The 11,633-nt window shown below is 54.6% G+C and overlaps 5 protein-coding genes across 5 annotated transcripts in view; 3 read left to right on the top strand and 2 right to left on the bottom strand.

Moving 5' to 3' along the window:
- Positions 1-1,565, bottom strand: part of CHGG_01325 (uncharacterized protein) — a gene marked incomplete at both ends in the record, with an annotated part of 2,625 nt that extends 1,060 nt beyond the window's left edge. The window contains 5 exons of the mRNA XM_001220545.1: positions 87-243; positions 310-434; positions 502-613; positions 818-961; positions 1,467-1,565. Coding sequence (XP_001220546.1) covers positions 87-243; positions 310-434; positions 502-613; positions 818-961; positions 1,467-1,565 — 637 coding nt within the window. The remainder of the gene's footprint in view (positions 1-86; positions 244-309; positions 435-501; positions 614-817; positions 962-1,466) is intronic.
- A 1,522-nt stretch (positions 1,566-3,087) lies between these two features.
- CHGG_01326 (uncharacterized protein) lies at positions 3,088-4,002 on the top strand (the record flags this gene model as incomplete). Its single annotated transcript, XM_001220546.1, has 1 exon — positions 3,088-4,002. One exon carries the CDS (start codon positions 3,088-3,090, stop codon positions 4,000-4,002), a length of 915 nt encoding a protein of 304 aa, XP_001220547.1.
- A 441-nt stretch (positions 4,003-4,443) lies between these two features.
- Positions 4,444-5,380, bottom strand: CHGG_01327 (uncharacterized protein; the record flags this gene model as incomplete). Its single annotated transcript, XM_001220547.1, has 3 exons — positions 4,444-4,479; positions 4,629-4,898; positions 4,952-5,380. 3 exons carry the CDS (start codon positions 5,378-5,380, stop codon positions 4,444-4,446), a joined length of 735 nt encoding a protein of 244 aa, XP_001220548.1.
- A 1,543-nt stretch (positions 5,381-6,923) lies between these two features.
- CHGG_01328 (60S ribosomal protein L42) lies at positions 6,924-7,785 on the top strand (the record flags this gene model as incomplete). Its single annotated transcript, XM_001220548.1, has 3 exons — positions 6,924-7,139; positions 7,205-7,269; positions 7,746-7,785. The coding sequence occupies 3 exons, from the start codon at positions 6,924-6,926 to the stop codon at positions 7,783-7,785; spliced, it is 321 nt and encodes a 106-aa protein (XP_001220549.1).
- Positions 7,786-9,974: 2,189 nt separating this feature from the next.
- Positions 9,975-11,124, top strand: CHGG_01329 (uncharacterized protein; the record flags this gene model as incomplete). The annotated part of the gene is made up of 2 exons (XM_001220549.1): positions 9,975-10,030; positions 10,095-11,124. 2 exons carry the CDS (start codon positions 9,975-9,977, stop codon positions 11,122-11,124), a joined length of 1,086 nt encoding a protein of 361 aa, XP_001220550.1.
- Positions 11,125-11,633: the final 509 nt, after the last annotated feature.

Genomic DNA, 11,633 nt, shown 5'->3' on the forward strand with positions numbered 1-11,633 from the left:
ACCGGGCTCGATATCCAAAGGGAGTCTAACGAGAGCAATCATAACCTGCAACAATTCAAGTTTAGTACAAAGTCCACCCAACACACCATTAATCCCGCTGTATGTGGCATACACTTTAGCTGCGTGCCAGAGCAGAGGAAACTTGCGCGCCAGGAATGACCGGTTTGGGTCAAGGCCGGTAAGATAGGCAATGTCTGTGGCAACCTTGATCATTCGTTCTTTGAAATCAGCACGGTTGTACTTCTATTTCATTCCCCGAGTTAGTACACAAAATCCCATGCCTGAATTGGGAACTTCAAGACGCCCTACCTCGCTCAGAAAGATTTTGATGGTTCCCTCCGCCATGGCTTGTTGCAAATGGGGTTGGATATCGACGGCATCCGCACCCGCATTGGCGACTAAGCCTTCGGCAGCTTTTTCAAAAAGCGGCCAGACTTCAAGTTGTCGTACAGGTCAACATGACGCATCCTAGATATCACAGAGGTGGCATCAGATCCTTACTCTCTGGTACGATGTGGTTCATTCGCCGCGTTGAGAAAGCTCTCATGGTGCCGTCTATGTCTCGAAAAAAGGATCCTCCGTGGAGATGGCGAATCCACGTAATGCCCAGCATCTGAGAACAGCGCCGTTAGACTATGAAGCGGCATGATGCGATATTACATCCCTACCCCTGCTAGTCCGCCTTCGAAACTGAATGACGACTCGTCTGTAAGAACTCTTTGGGCATGTTTCCTTGGCGACGAGATAATCGATCTGCAAAGAGGGTCTCAATACCTATGTGGTCAAGGAAGTCCGTGAATTGCTGAGTGTGGCTTACATTCCCATTGCGCTTGAAACCGACAACTGAGCCGTGGGTACGCAATGCCCTCGACATGGACTGAATTGGTGTATGGTAGATTTCTTCATCCTTGGAAGTGTCAGCATATGGCCCCCAAAATTTTCCGGTGTTAGGCTGGGTAGCCTACAGTCAGAAGCGCCAAGTGCGGCAAACGTCCATGCTTTGACGGCTGTTAACTCGGGTTGAAGCCGGTGACGGTTAGCAGCTTTCGAGCCGTTTGACCTGGTCGTATCGCGAAATGCTTGGCTTACGCTTATTCCAACACGATAGCATTGCCATACTAAGGCAAGGGCAAGGCATATGCCGCATATAATTGCAAGTTGGCGGGCTTCGAGGAGCCCCGATAGCGGCCCCAACGGGGAAGAAAGTGTACTCAGGAGCATTTACGCAGCGTGGAGTCAAAAATGAATATATCATCGGTCATCACACAGGCATCAGTGAGGCAGATCGACCCAATTTTATCTCTTTACTGAGACGTTGTCCGTCTCCTGTGCTCCCGCTGCGTATACCGCCAGTGGTGACGATGTGGGCACTGGGCTGCAACTGGGCCACGGCGTCCATTTGCAGAATGTAAGACACAGCTGAGCGGGGGGGTATTGATCTGCCGATGCAGAGGTCAACAGAGTACTTGTACGAATTCCATCGTGAGTTGGCAGATTTTCGGGTGGGACGATTCGTCCCGTCTTGCGCCTAGCCAGTAAGCAGAACCAATAATAGGCTCGCCCATTGTGGCGGTAAACGTGTTTGTCACTCGCAGCGCCATGAGATCGACAATGTCTCAAAATTGTGGAAGATAGGGCATCTCGGGGATGGTTTTGGCGGTGTGACACAAGGGCTGAGCAAAAAAATCAACACAAGATCCATCACTCCCATTGAAAAGGAAATTATGGACCTTTTAATCCCACCATCACCTTTGGGCATCTTTTGGGGCTGGCGAAAGTCTACGTCTTGAGGTCCTAATCAGCTTTTTCTCGGACGAACAGAGGGGCTGGCAACGCATGCAAATATTAGGAAACGAAGCAGCGAGCTTGAGCAATGTTGGAGAGGAGACAGATAAAACTGAACCTGTGTATTGTTGGATTCGCCATATAGAACTTTCTGATGGATACCAGCACCGGAAACAGCCATGGCACCGGAAACGGTTATGGTACCGAAAACGGATTCATGGAATTTTGGCAGCACAAAGACTCGGGTTAACTCAAGGAGACAAAGGAAAGATTTAGGATAAAAACCACTTGCTCTGAAGAACTCTGAGAGCAAGAGGGGGACAACAATCAATTTTCTTTCTCCGCATTTTTGTTTCCCTCTGAGTGTAGATTTCAACATGTATAACTAGTCATAAATAAGTCAGGACTCCAACGCTTTGAGAGTTGAATCTGAATGCTGAAGCCCATGCGCACTTTTAACTTGTTTTTATAGCGCAGACAGCGGTAACTGGATGGCCGGCAAGCCCCCGAAGGTCGAAATGAGTGACACCTTCCGGCCCCTCTCGGGGACCTCGTCCGGTCGTTCGAAATGTAGCGGTTGGCTCGCTATAGAGGCGGCGATGGCCCAGGAACGTCAACAGGATCTCGCCAGGCAAAAAATTTGGAGGCTCGGCCGGTGGGTTCTGTGTGATGAGTCAGCAACCCTACCGCAAGGTTGTGTGCTTCCAAAAGTTGTCTGCCATCGCTGGGTGGCATGTGTTGTTGGCGCCTGCCTAATGCGGTGAGTGGTACCCAGTTTGCCCAACGCATTATCCGTGACTTTAAGAACCTTAACTTCGAATCTTGAGATTCTCAAATTGAACGGGCAAGCCGTCGACGAGACCGGATGATGGTCAGCTGGTGGGGTCACGGTGCGTACCGTGTGCTGTGGTACACAAGAGAGCCCAAGCATGAATGAATGTACCTTGCAAGACGCCTCATCCCCCCGCCCAACTCAATGGCCGAATGCAGGGCCGCTGCGCCCCCAACAGTCTGGTCATGCCCCAGCACGTCTCGAGTACCAACAAACTAGATGTGGAATGTTCTTCCGATTTTTTTGTCCCTCTTGAGATGCGTTAAATGTTCATTCAAGGTGCACTGTCATTGTCGTCGAGATCGAGGCCAACAAAGGTACAAATTCCTTTAAATATCGAGACTCTTCTAACCTTAAAAGGTCACTACGCCCCAAACTCGAATCAACGCCTCAAACTTTCACAACACCACCCCAAGATTCCTTACCTGGCAATAGCACACCACCCGCACCCCACAACGACCCAAACAACCATGTCGCACATTCCCACCACCACCCCCGCATCCGCGGCAGCAGCACCAAAACCAACAAACCCCAACCCGGACACCAAACCCACCAACCCCCTCTACAACCCAACCCTCCCTACCGACCGCTCCCTGTTCCGCCAACCCCTCCGTCCAGCACCCGACGCAACCGCCCTCTGCGCACCCTACATCCCCTCCCCCTCGACCCTCCCCACTCTCACCACCACCACCACCCGGCCCCCCAACCCCAACAACGTCCTCCTCCTCATCCCCACAGCCAACGCCTCCAAAACGGCCCTCCTCACAGCCCACCTCGCCGCCACCCGCCCGCCGCACATCACCTCCCTCACCCACCTGCAGATCCCCGCGGACTCGGGCGTCGGCGAGCAGCCGTACGACGGCGCCGGTCCGCGGGGGGCCTTCAACCGCGTAGTGGGCGCCGTGCACGCGCTACAGCGGCAGGCGGAGCGGGGGACGTACGGGGAGGTGTTGAGCGGGGTGGGCACGGTGGTGGTGGGGGCGGTGGAGAATTTTGTGAGGAGGGAGAGGGCTGCTGGGGAGGGGGGAGTGCTGGTGCCGGTGGATTATGGGGTGGTGGTGTTTTGTCGGGTTTCATTGGCGCCTGGGGAGGAGAGGGCCCGGTGGGAGTGGAGGGTGGGTGTGTCGAAGGGGGTGATGGTGCCGAGAGAGTATTGGAGGGCGGCGGAAGGGTTTGGGTTTGAGGATGATGAGCGCATGCATGGGAAGGTGACCGTGGGGGAGGTGCTCGCGGCGAATTTGGGGGTTGATAAGGCGGATTGGTTTCTGTCGTTGATGGGTGTGTCGAGGTATGACTTGCTGAGGGATGCCATGGAGGAGATGGAGGTTCCCTGGCCGGCTGCTGGGAATGCGCCAGTTGCGGTGTCAAAGGCATTTGGAGCCTAGGTCGGTGTACAACCTTGAGTTTAGATCCGCTACGACCATATATTAGACTAGAAACTACCTCCTCTTCAGCACTGTACATTTTGAGTTGTGTCAATGGCCTTGAACTGGCTACAGTCTACATGGAATGACCCTCCACAACCTCCTTCTCAGACCCCGCTCCCCTCCTCCTCTCACGGCTGTGCTGCCTTCTCGCGCGCCTCTTGTGGATGAACGTCCCGTGTCGTCAAGCTCTTCCACAGCGCGCGAAGCCACTTTATCTGCTGTTTGAAGAACCGGGTGATAGGATCGCTTTTGGCAAGCCACACCCGCCACACTATCACGATAACGAAGGTGGCCGGGACAGTGGTCACAAAATATATCCACAGCTTGTTGGACACCTGCCACGACCCGTCTTCGTCGCTCATATTGAAGAAGGTGGTGCTGAAGAGAGCCTACGGCTAGTTAGCGAGAATAAACGGGGACACAAGTTGTTAAGACCTACCGAAATGAAGGTTGCGGGTAGAAAAATCATAGTTAGAAGCGCAATCGACTTCATGACGCTGTTGTCCTGGCGAGCCAGACTGTTGAAGGCCTACTGAGCGTGAGTTCCCACTCGCCATTACACGAGCGTATGTTCCGTTACATACCAGGTTGACCTCATTTTTGAGCCGTTCTTGGTTGGAATCAGACCGCAGCTTCAGAGCCTTGACTAGTGAGATTTGGAACTGAGCGTAGTCCTTAGCCTGCTCTCTGTACGTCTCCCCTAGATCGGGATGTAACCTGTGGTGAATGGCGATCCGACAGTGCTGCATTTCCTTTAGTGTGTCGATGCTCGCCTCGAGAATCTCGGATGTGTGAATCGCGTGGCGGGACATCTCGTGGATGGGCCCGAAGATGGCACCGGTCCGCATACGGGTCTGGGATCGGTTAGCCCTGTATGTGCCTGATTGTCGGACAGTTTGCTCCTCACCTTTTCGAGGAGCCGCACGGGGTCTCGCACTCGCCAAACCGAGATGTCCGCATGCACGACTATCTGGTCAATGAGGCTGGTATGCATGGCAAACGGGTCTTGGAAATTGAGAGGCTCAGGCCGCCTCTCCAGGAGCCTGTGCAACTCAAGGGGGAAGTCTTTTGGCAGATCGACGCACAAGACCTGGGACAGGCCCGAACGGTCCCATCGAGTGAAGAAGGACATCTCGAACCATCTGTAGTCTTTCTTTGTACCTTCCACATATTCCTCACAGTTGTCATGGGCGTCTTTCCCATCCACCTTCTTGACCATCTTTATGAGGCACCGGAACCAAGTCGCTTCATCGTCAGCCTTTAGCAATGTCGGTGGGATCAGTCGGGAGCATACTGTGGCTTGTAACATGCTTGGCGGGGGGTGCCACTTGGTCATCGTAGCTTGCCTTGCTCCCAAAGTAGCCGTTGAGCTCGAAGCACGTATTATTTGCTACGAATTTGGGTACGTTGAAGTGAGCGAGCAACTTCTCGCGCTGTTCCTCCGTGGTTTTATAGTCGATTACATCGAGAAAGCTGGGCCGGTCAGTCATGAAAGGCGGGCTTGGCGGATAAAATGAGGTAGTTCTCACATATAACACTGTTTGGGTAATGCGGCCAGCTGTGGGTTGGTTAGTCTTGTTGGCGGTTTCCTGGCTATCCCACTCATGTAAACCTACTGCCTCGATAGAGAAGGTCCTCCTGTCCAACTCCCACCGGTTATTCGGCACTGCGATCGGTCAGTTGACCCATACCAGCTTTCCTGTAAATCCAGGAGCCGTGGAATGAAGGAGACTGACAGGGCTCGAGGACGAGCATCTGCGGCGTTGAATCGGGTGGTGCCATGGGATGAAAGCTTCGCCTCTTCGGAGGGTTTGCGAGGGGGAGCGTGAGGGACGTTGTCCGGGGCTGACTGCGTAGTACATGTATGGACCTTACTCAAGGGGGCGAGCCCTTGAATAAATGATTCCAGAGAAAATTAGAGTGTCAATAGAAAGCTGCCATGGGGGCCAAAATCTTGGAGGGAACGGACGTATCGGCGGTCAGCTACTTTAAGCCTCTGCTCCGCCGGGCTGCGCTTCTCGCGCATAAGCTAAAGCACCACTTTGCTCGCACAGCCTGACGAGGCAAGATGTGGTTGAGCCGTCCGCCAACCGTGTCCCGAAGATCAAGGGTGCTGGCCCTGCCGTGGCCCAGCTGGGCCGCTCACTTGCAGCTTCTTGGCCTGATTGGGCAGAGACGTCCAACCCCTGCCATTGTTTCAAAACAAGCACTGAACCGCGGCGAGCGACAGTCATACAAGAATTGCAGTGTTCTTCCAGAGGTGATTTGATGTTGGTTCCTGTCCGGGTACCAGAAAAACAATGATATGGCTAATAAAGGTCGTGTGAAGGCCAGCCGATATTCCGCTTCATGCACATAGATCAGTTGGGCTCACCGACTGGCCTGGTTGAGTGAGCCCTGGCTGAGCCCTGCCCGGGTTGCCTGTTGCTCGCTGAGACCCTGCTGCTCTTCCACTCATTTTTGAAATGGTGCTCACAAGGCTGCGTGGTACTAAGGTAGGTCTCTTCCTTGGCACAATGTGATCGTTTCCATTTCCTGAATCAGTGTGGGACCTCAGAAAGAGCCATGTTCCGGTCTTGCATTTCTTCGGCTAAAAGACACGAGAGAGCCAAAGTTTTGGGGGTCAGGTGTTTGCAAGGTTGAGCTTGCAGGATTTCGAGCTTGCGGTAAGTGGGGCCAGTTGCATGGCCGTTTTAGTGGGGCTTAGCTGGACCTCACATTTTGCGGGACGGGTCATCTTTCAACCGTGCGCCCACACACGCAGGTAGCCCTGGCCGAAATTTCCAAATTCGCGAAAACCCACGAGAGAGGGACCGATCGACCGACGACACCGCACGACAACCACCCTCACCACATCACGACCGGATCCAGCCGTCAAAATGGTCAACGTTCCCAAGACCCGGAAGACCTACTGCAAGGGGCGAGAGTGCAACAAGCACACCCTCCACAAGGTCACCCAGTACAAGGCCGGCAAGGCTTCCTCGTTCGCGCAGGGTAAACGCCGTTACGACCGCAAGCAGTCCGGTTACGGTGGTCAGACTAAGCCCGTCTTCCACAAGAAGGCGAAGACCACCAAGAAGGTCGTCCTTCGGCTGGTAAGCTTCTGCCCCATTGCGAAACTCGGGATGCGGGGCAGCATTGGCTAAACTGGGTTGGATAGGAATGCTCGTCATGCAAGACCAAGAAGCAGCTCCCGCTCAAGCGGTGCAAGCACTTCGAGCTTGGGTAAGTTTTCCCCGATGTGCATTTTGTTTCTGTGCGAGAGAGACCGCCGAGATATCCGAGACCGCGATGTTCGATTTCGACGAGCCGCCAACCGTGGCGCACCCGACCCGACCGAGCTACACCCACGCAGAGGATAATGGAGGATCTGGTGGAAGATGGTGAGGATATCTGGCCTGGCGACCAATGGGATCGGAAATCACGAGAGACGGGAAAACCGATGCTGTCGGGAGCAACCTCGATTCTGCTCAGTGCTGTCGCGCGACACAACACCCAGAGCGCTCTGCCTGTCGTTTTGATCGCAGAAGGTCTCGGACAATTCACGCTCTTTGCGGAGGGTGGTCAAAAACGCATACCAGGGCGACCTCGACCGGTGGCAAGTCCCATCTTGCGACCCCTCCTATCGAACTCAGATCGGCGGTCTCTCTTAACCATTTTGCACAGCACGCAGACAGATCGTTTCTGACATTCGGATACAGTGGTGACAAGAAGACCAAGGGTGCCGCCCTCGTGTTCTAAGTGCGTCACAGTTAGGGAAGTCGGTGGTGACGAAATGAGGGCATGGCTTCGGTCCTTCGGAAGCTGGCCGCGGATGGCCCTGCCCGCCATGCGGTGGGAATCCAGAAAGCGATTTCGATCTTGGCATGGGGGAATCCGGGCATAGAGGAACATGTACATGGGCATGGGTGGTTCGGACGTGGAACAACAAGCACAATACCATCCTTGGGGCGTTTCGTCTGCGCTTTTTATTCACGAATAATGCTTCTAGTCCGCGCGCGTCAGGTGTTTGGTCCCCGCGAGCCCTCTTGTTGGAGGGGTTAGGAGGCACCCGTAGCTCTCGAATGCCGAATGCCAAGCCGTTTGCCCATCACGCGGCAGACAAAGTCAACAACGGTCACGGTTGCAGTTTGGAAGAGTGATTCAACGAGCGACCAGGAATGCCAGTTTTTCTTGCCGAGGAATGCTAGCCCGCACATCGTTCCCAGAACTCACCATCCCCAACAATTTTAGGAGGGGTTTGTCCAGGACCGACCGCCACGTCCAGACCCTGCGTTGGCCAAGTCTAGCGCGTGGATTTTTATAAGCCTGGCCGATGGGAGAAAAGGATCATTAACGGACTCATCGCGGCACATGAGCATTGCACACGATGTGATGCTCCACGATGTCCAAGGTTGCAAGGACGCAGAACGATCTCAAGAGATGACTGGGTCTCTTATTTTTGTGCCACCCACCATGGCTAGCTCGTCGAGTCATCAGCCATCGCCAATCCCGATGTGACAACGGAGATCCGAGACGATGGTAGGGGTTTTCGGTGTTGCTTGCTGGCATCAGCCCTATCGCAGCCACCGCCATCGCCAATAAAGCGCGCTAGCTAAGAGGTCGGAGTAAAGCTACGGGAGACTAATGGTGAAGTGTGGCTTCAGCCGCACTGCAGCCGTTCGGGTCTGGAAGACTCACCCCAACGCTCGGGCAGACAAAGCTCGCCCAATATGAAGACTCCGATGCCCGTGGTTGCAGGCTCACCTGCGTCCCGATTTGGTTTATGGTCATGGAAGTCGACGAAAACCCACAGCAAACCGCGGTGTCAACTTTGGTGGCCGCAACGAGCAGTTGAAAGCTACTGTCCGACTTGGAGGGCACTCAACAACAGCAGCAGCCAAAGAGTTAACTCAGATCTTGCTAACCGTTGCTGTGTTTCACGGCGCTGCAGTTGAGAAACATGCAACAACCCCTGATCCGCCCAGAAGAAAATCGAGCCGCCTATTCATACACTCTACAGTCCACAGAGGATCACGAACATGATGAAGAGCGGACGGGTAATACCCCCAGGGGGCGGGAATCACCTGTGTGGCGACCAGGAGACACACCGAACTACAAGCCCATACCGCTGCGATGGCCGTTCATCGGCACCGTCATAGCACTCCTACTTGTGGTCATCATGCTCGTTATTGTCGCTGAACGCCGAATGCCAAACTCGGATAGCGATGTCCGGATCCTGGGTGTTAATCCTAATGCCACACAGCCAGTCCGGTTCGCGCGAGCTGTTTTCTCCAACACGTCAACCCTTGAGGCCGGAGTGGCTACCACAACTGATACCCCAAAATCGCCCTCCACCCTTCCCTCCACCACCTCTTCGCAGTCCACGAGAAGCAGCTCCACGACCAACGAGCAGATAAGAGTTCTCGCTCAGAGTGTTACCGAAACGAACAGCCAACCTCCAACGCCCCCCCTTGTTCCTGCGTATATCCCGACGCGATCTCTGCCATCGTCTGCTTCAGCATCTCCACTCTCAACAACACTTCCTAAACCTACAACCTTCTCGGCATCAGAGACCACGCCCCGGGCACTCGCTGTTCCAGTTTCACACAGTGGCAGCACACAACTCAACTTGCAAAATGTCGCTACCCAGTCCTCGTCGACCAGTACTCTATCAACCCGGGCAATCGGCACATTGAGCTCTGTTAGCGGTACCGCTAGTGTCCCAAGCGGTGCTCGGGTGATCCCAGTATCGACTTCAATCTCCAAATTCACCACCAGTATCACCGCGCCAATAACAACTGTCACCTACACATCGGTCTTCACGTCAACCCAGACGGTCGTGTTTACCAGCGACTCAACATTCGTGACCACAATCCTGTCCACCGTCACTGACGTCAGCCCCACGACATTCTACTCCCACTTTACGGTAAATGGGAACCCAGGCCAGCATGCCCATGTCGACTGCGACACGGACCTACACGAGTGTTATCACGCTGAACATCGAGTGTGACCTCTGGGGCCACGACGGCATCAACTATAACTACGGTTGGCACGTTTACTGGTACAAGCACCGTCACGGGCGTCGTCATACCGAGCGTGGGGGAGGTCACCATCACATACTACAGGACCATCTTCCCACCCAATGAATTGCCCGTGACCAAACCGCCGGACCCTGTGAAGGTGACTGGGGTGGAGGTTATTGAGGGCACGGCCGTGGATATTGTGCAGACACAAGGGCCTGTGGTTGTAGTCGTCGCCCCGTCGAACAAGGTTGAAACCCAAGTCGTTGGCCCACAGGTCAGCACGGGGATGGCACGAGTGGGAGGGTCGGTGGTGACGAATGTTGTGATTATCACCCCTACGCCGGGGCGGCCGGCCCAGGTGGTCACCACAGTTGGCGGAACACCGGTAACAGTGGTTAACAACCCGGACCCGGTGACTGTAGTGAGGGAGGTTGATGGTCTCCAGCGCACCATCGTCGAGACCCCGCCTCCTCAGACCATTGTCAGCATTCAAGGGGGTGTCGCTACCACGATCATGGGGGGACAACCTGTCACCAACACCATCGTCGGAAACGTTGGGGGCACGCCGGTCACCCGGGTCTTTGTTACAACACCCGCTGGGCCGCCTTTCCAACCAGTCTCATACACGGTCGTCAAAGACGCCGGAGGAATCTTGGTGACGGAAATCATTGTCACCACACCTACCGCCGCCGGGCAACCACTTACGCTTACGGCTGTTGATATCGTCGGAGGAAGACCGGGTTACGCAAGTTGTGGTGACGACTGTCAATGGGGCTGGTGGCCCGGCCGGTTTTCTTTTACCATCACAACCAATGTGGGCGGTACTCCGACGGTTATCACCATTACACCGCCTCCGACAACGACCGTGGAAACCAATAACGGCACTCCGGTCACACGGGTGTTCACTCCACCGGTAACCAGCTTCACAACCACCATCGGTGGCAGCTTAACGACTCAGGTCATTTCTGAGAGAGAGGAAAAGATCCCAAGCACTTCACTGTATGTGTGGAAACTACGAGTATGCCTTTCTCTTTTTCATTCTCACAATCACCATACAACCCCGGTAGCTGGATAAAGATAAGGGGGGGGCGAGGAAGTGAACTATCACCTTCACCCCTTCAACATGCTCTCTCATCGCCACGCGCCCTACCCAAGCTGAGAGTTCACATAACTACTGGCTGTCGGAGCACCTCGCAGACGCTTCCCACTGTTGACTAGTGCATCGAGTCTCTTCTTCTAGAAGAGAGCGGGAACTTCTCAGGTGAGAACATATCCTGCCCTCGCCGAGACAGCGCCTCTATTTCTCGGTCCGGAGAAATAAACCGACCTAAGGCAGGGCTACTCACTAAAAGGCTCTTCCCGGGTGTTAGCCGTTGGCTTCCGGGAATTATCTGGGAAATACCCTTGCGCCTTGATTTAGCCTCGCCTGCGAGGGAATGGGATCTGGTCTCACAGGCAGACATCAAAAGTGCGGCCTTCATTGCCCGCAGACACTAAACTCGAGGGCGGAGGGGGTACCCAGGGATGGGGAAACCAATCCTCCCTGGGATAAAGTTCCGCCCGTCTGACTCGAAGGAAAATAAC

This window comes from Chaetomium globosum, genomic scaffold (assembly GCF_000143365.1).
Source record: "Chaetomium globosum CBS 148.51 scaffold_1 genomic scaffold, whole genome shotgun sequence".
NCBI lineage: Eukaryota > Fungi > Ascomycota > Sordariomycetes > Sordariales > Chaetomiaceae > Chaetomium > Chaetomium globosum.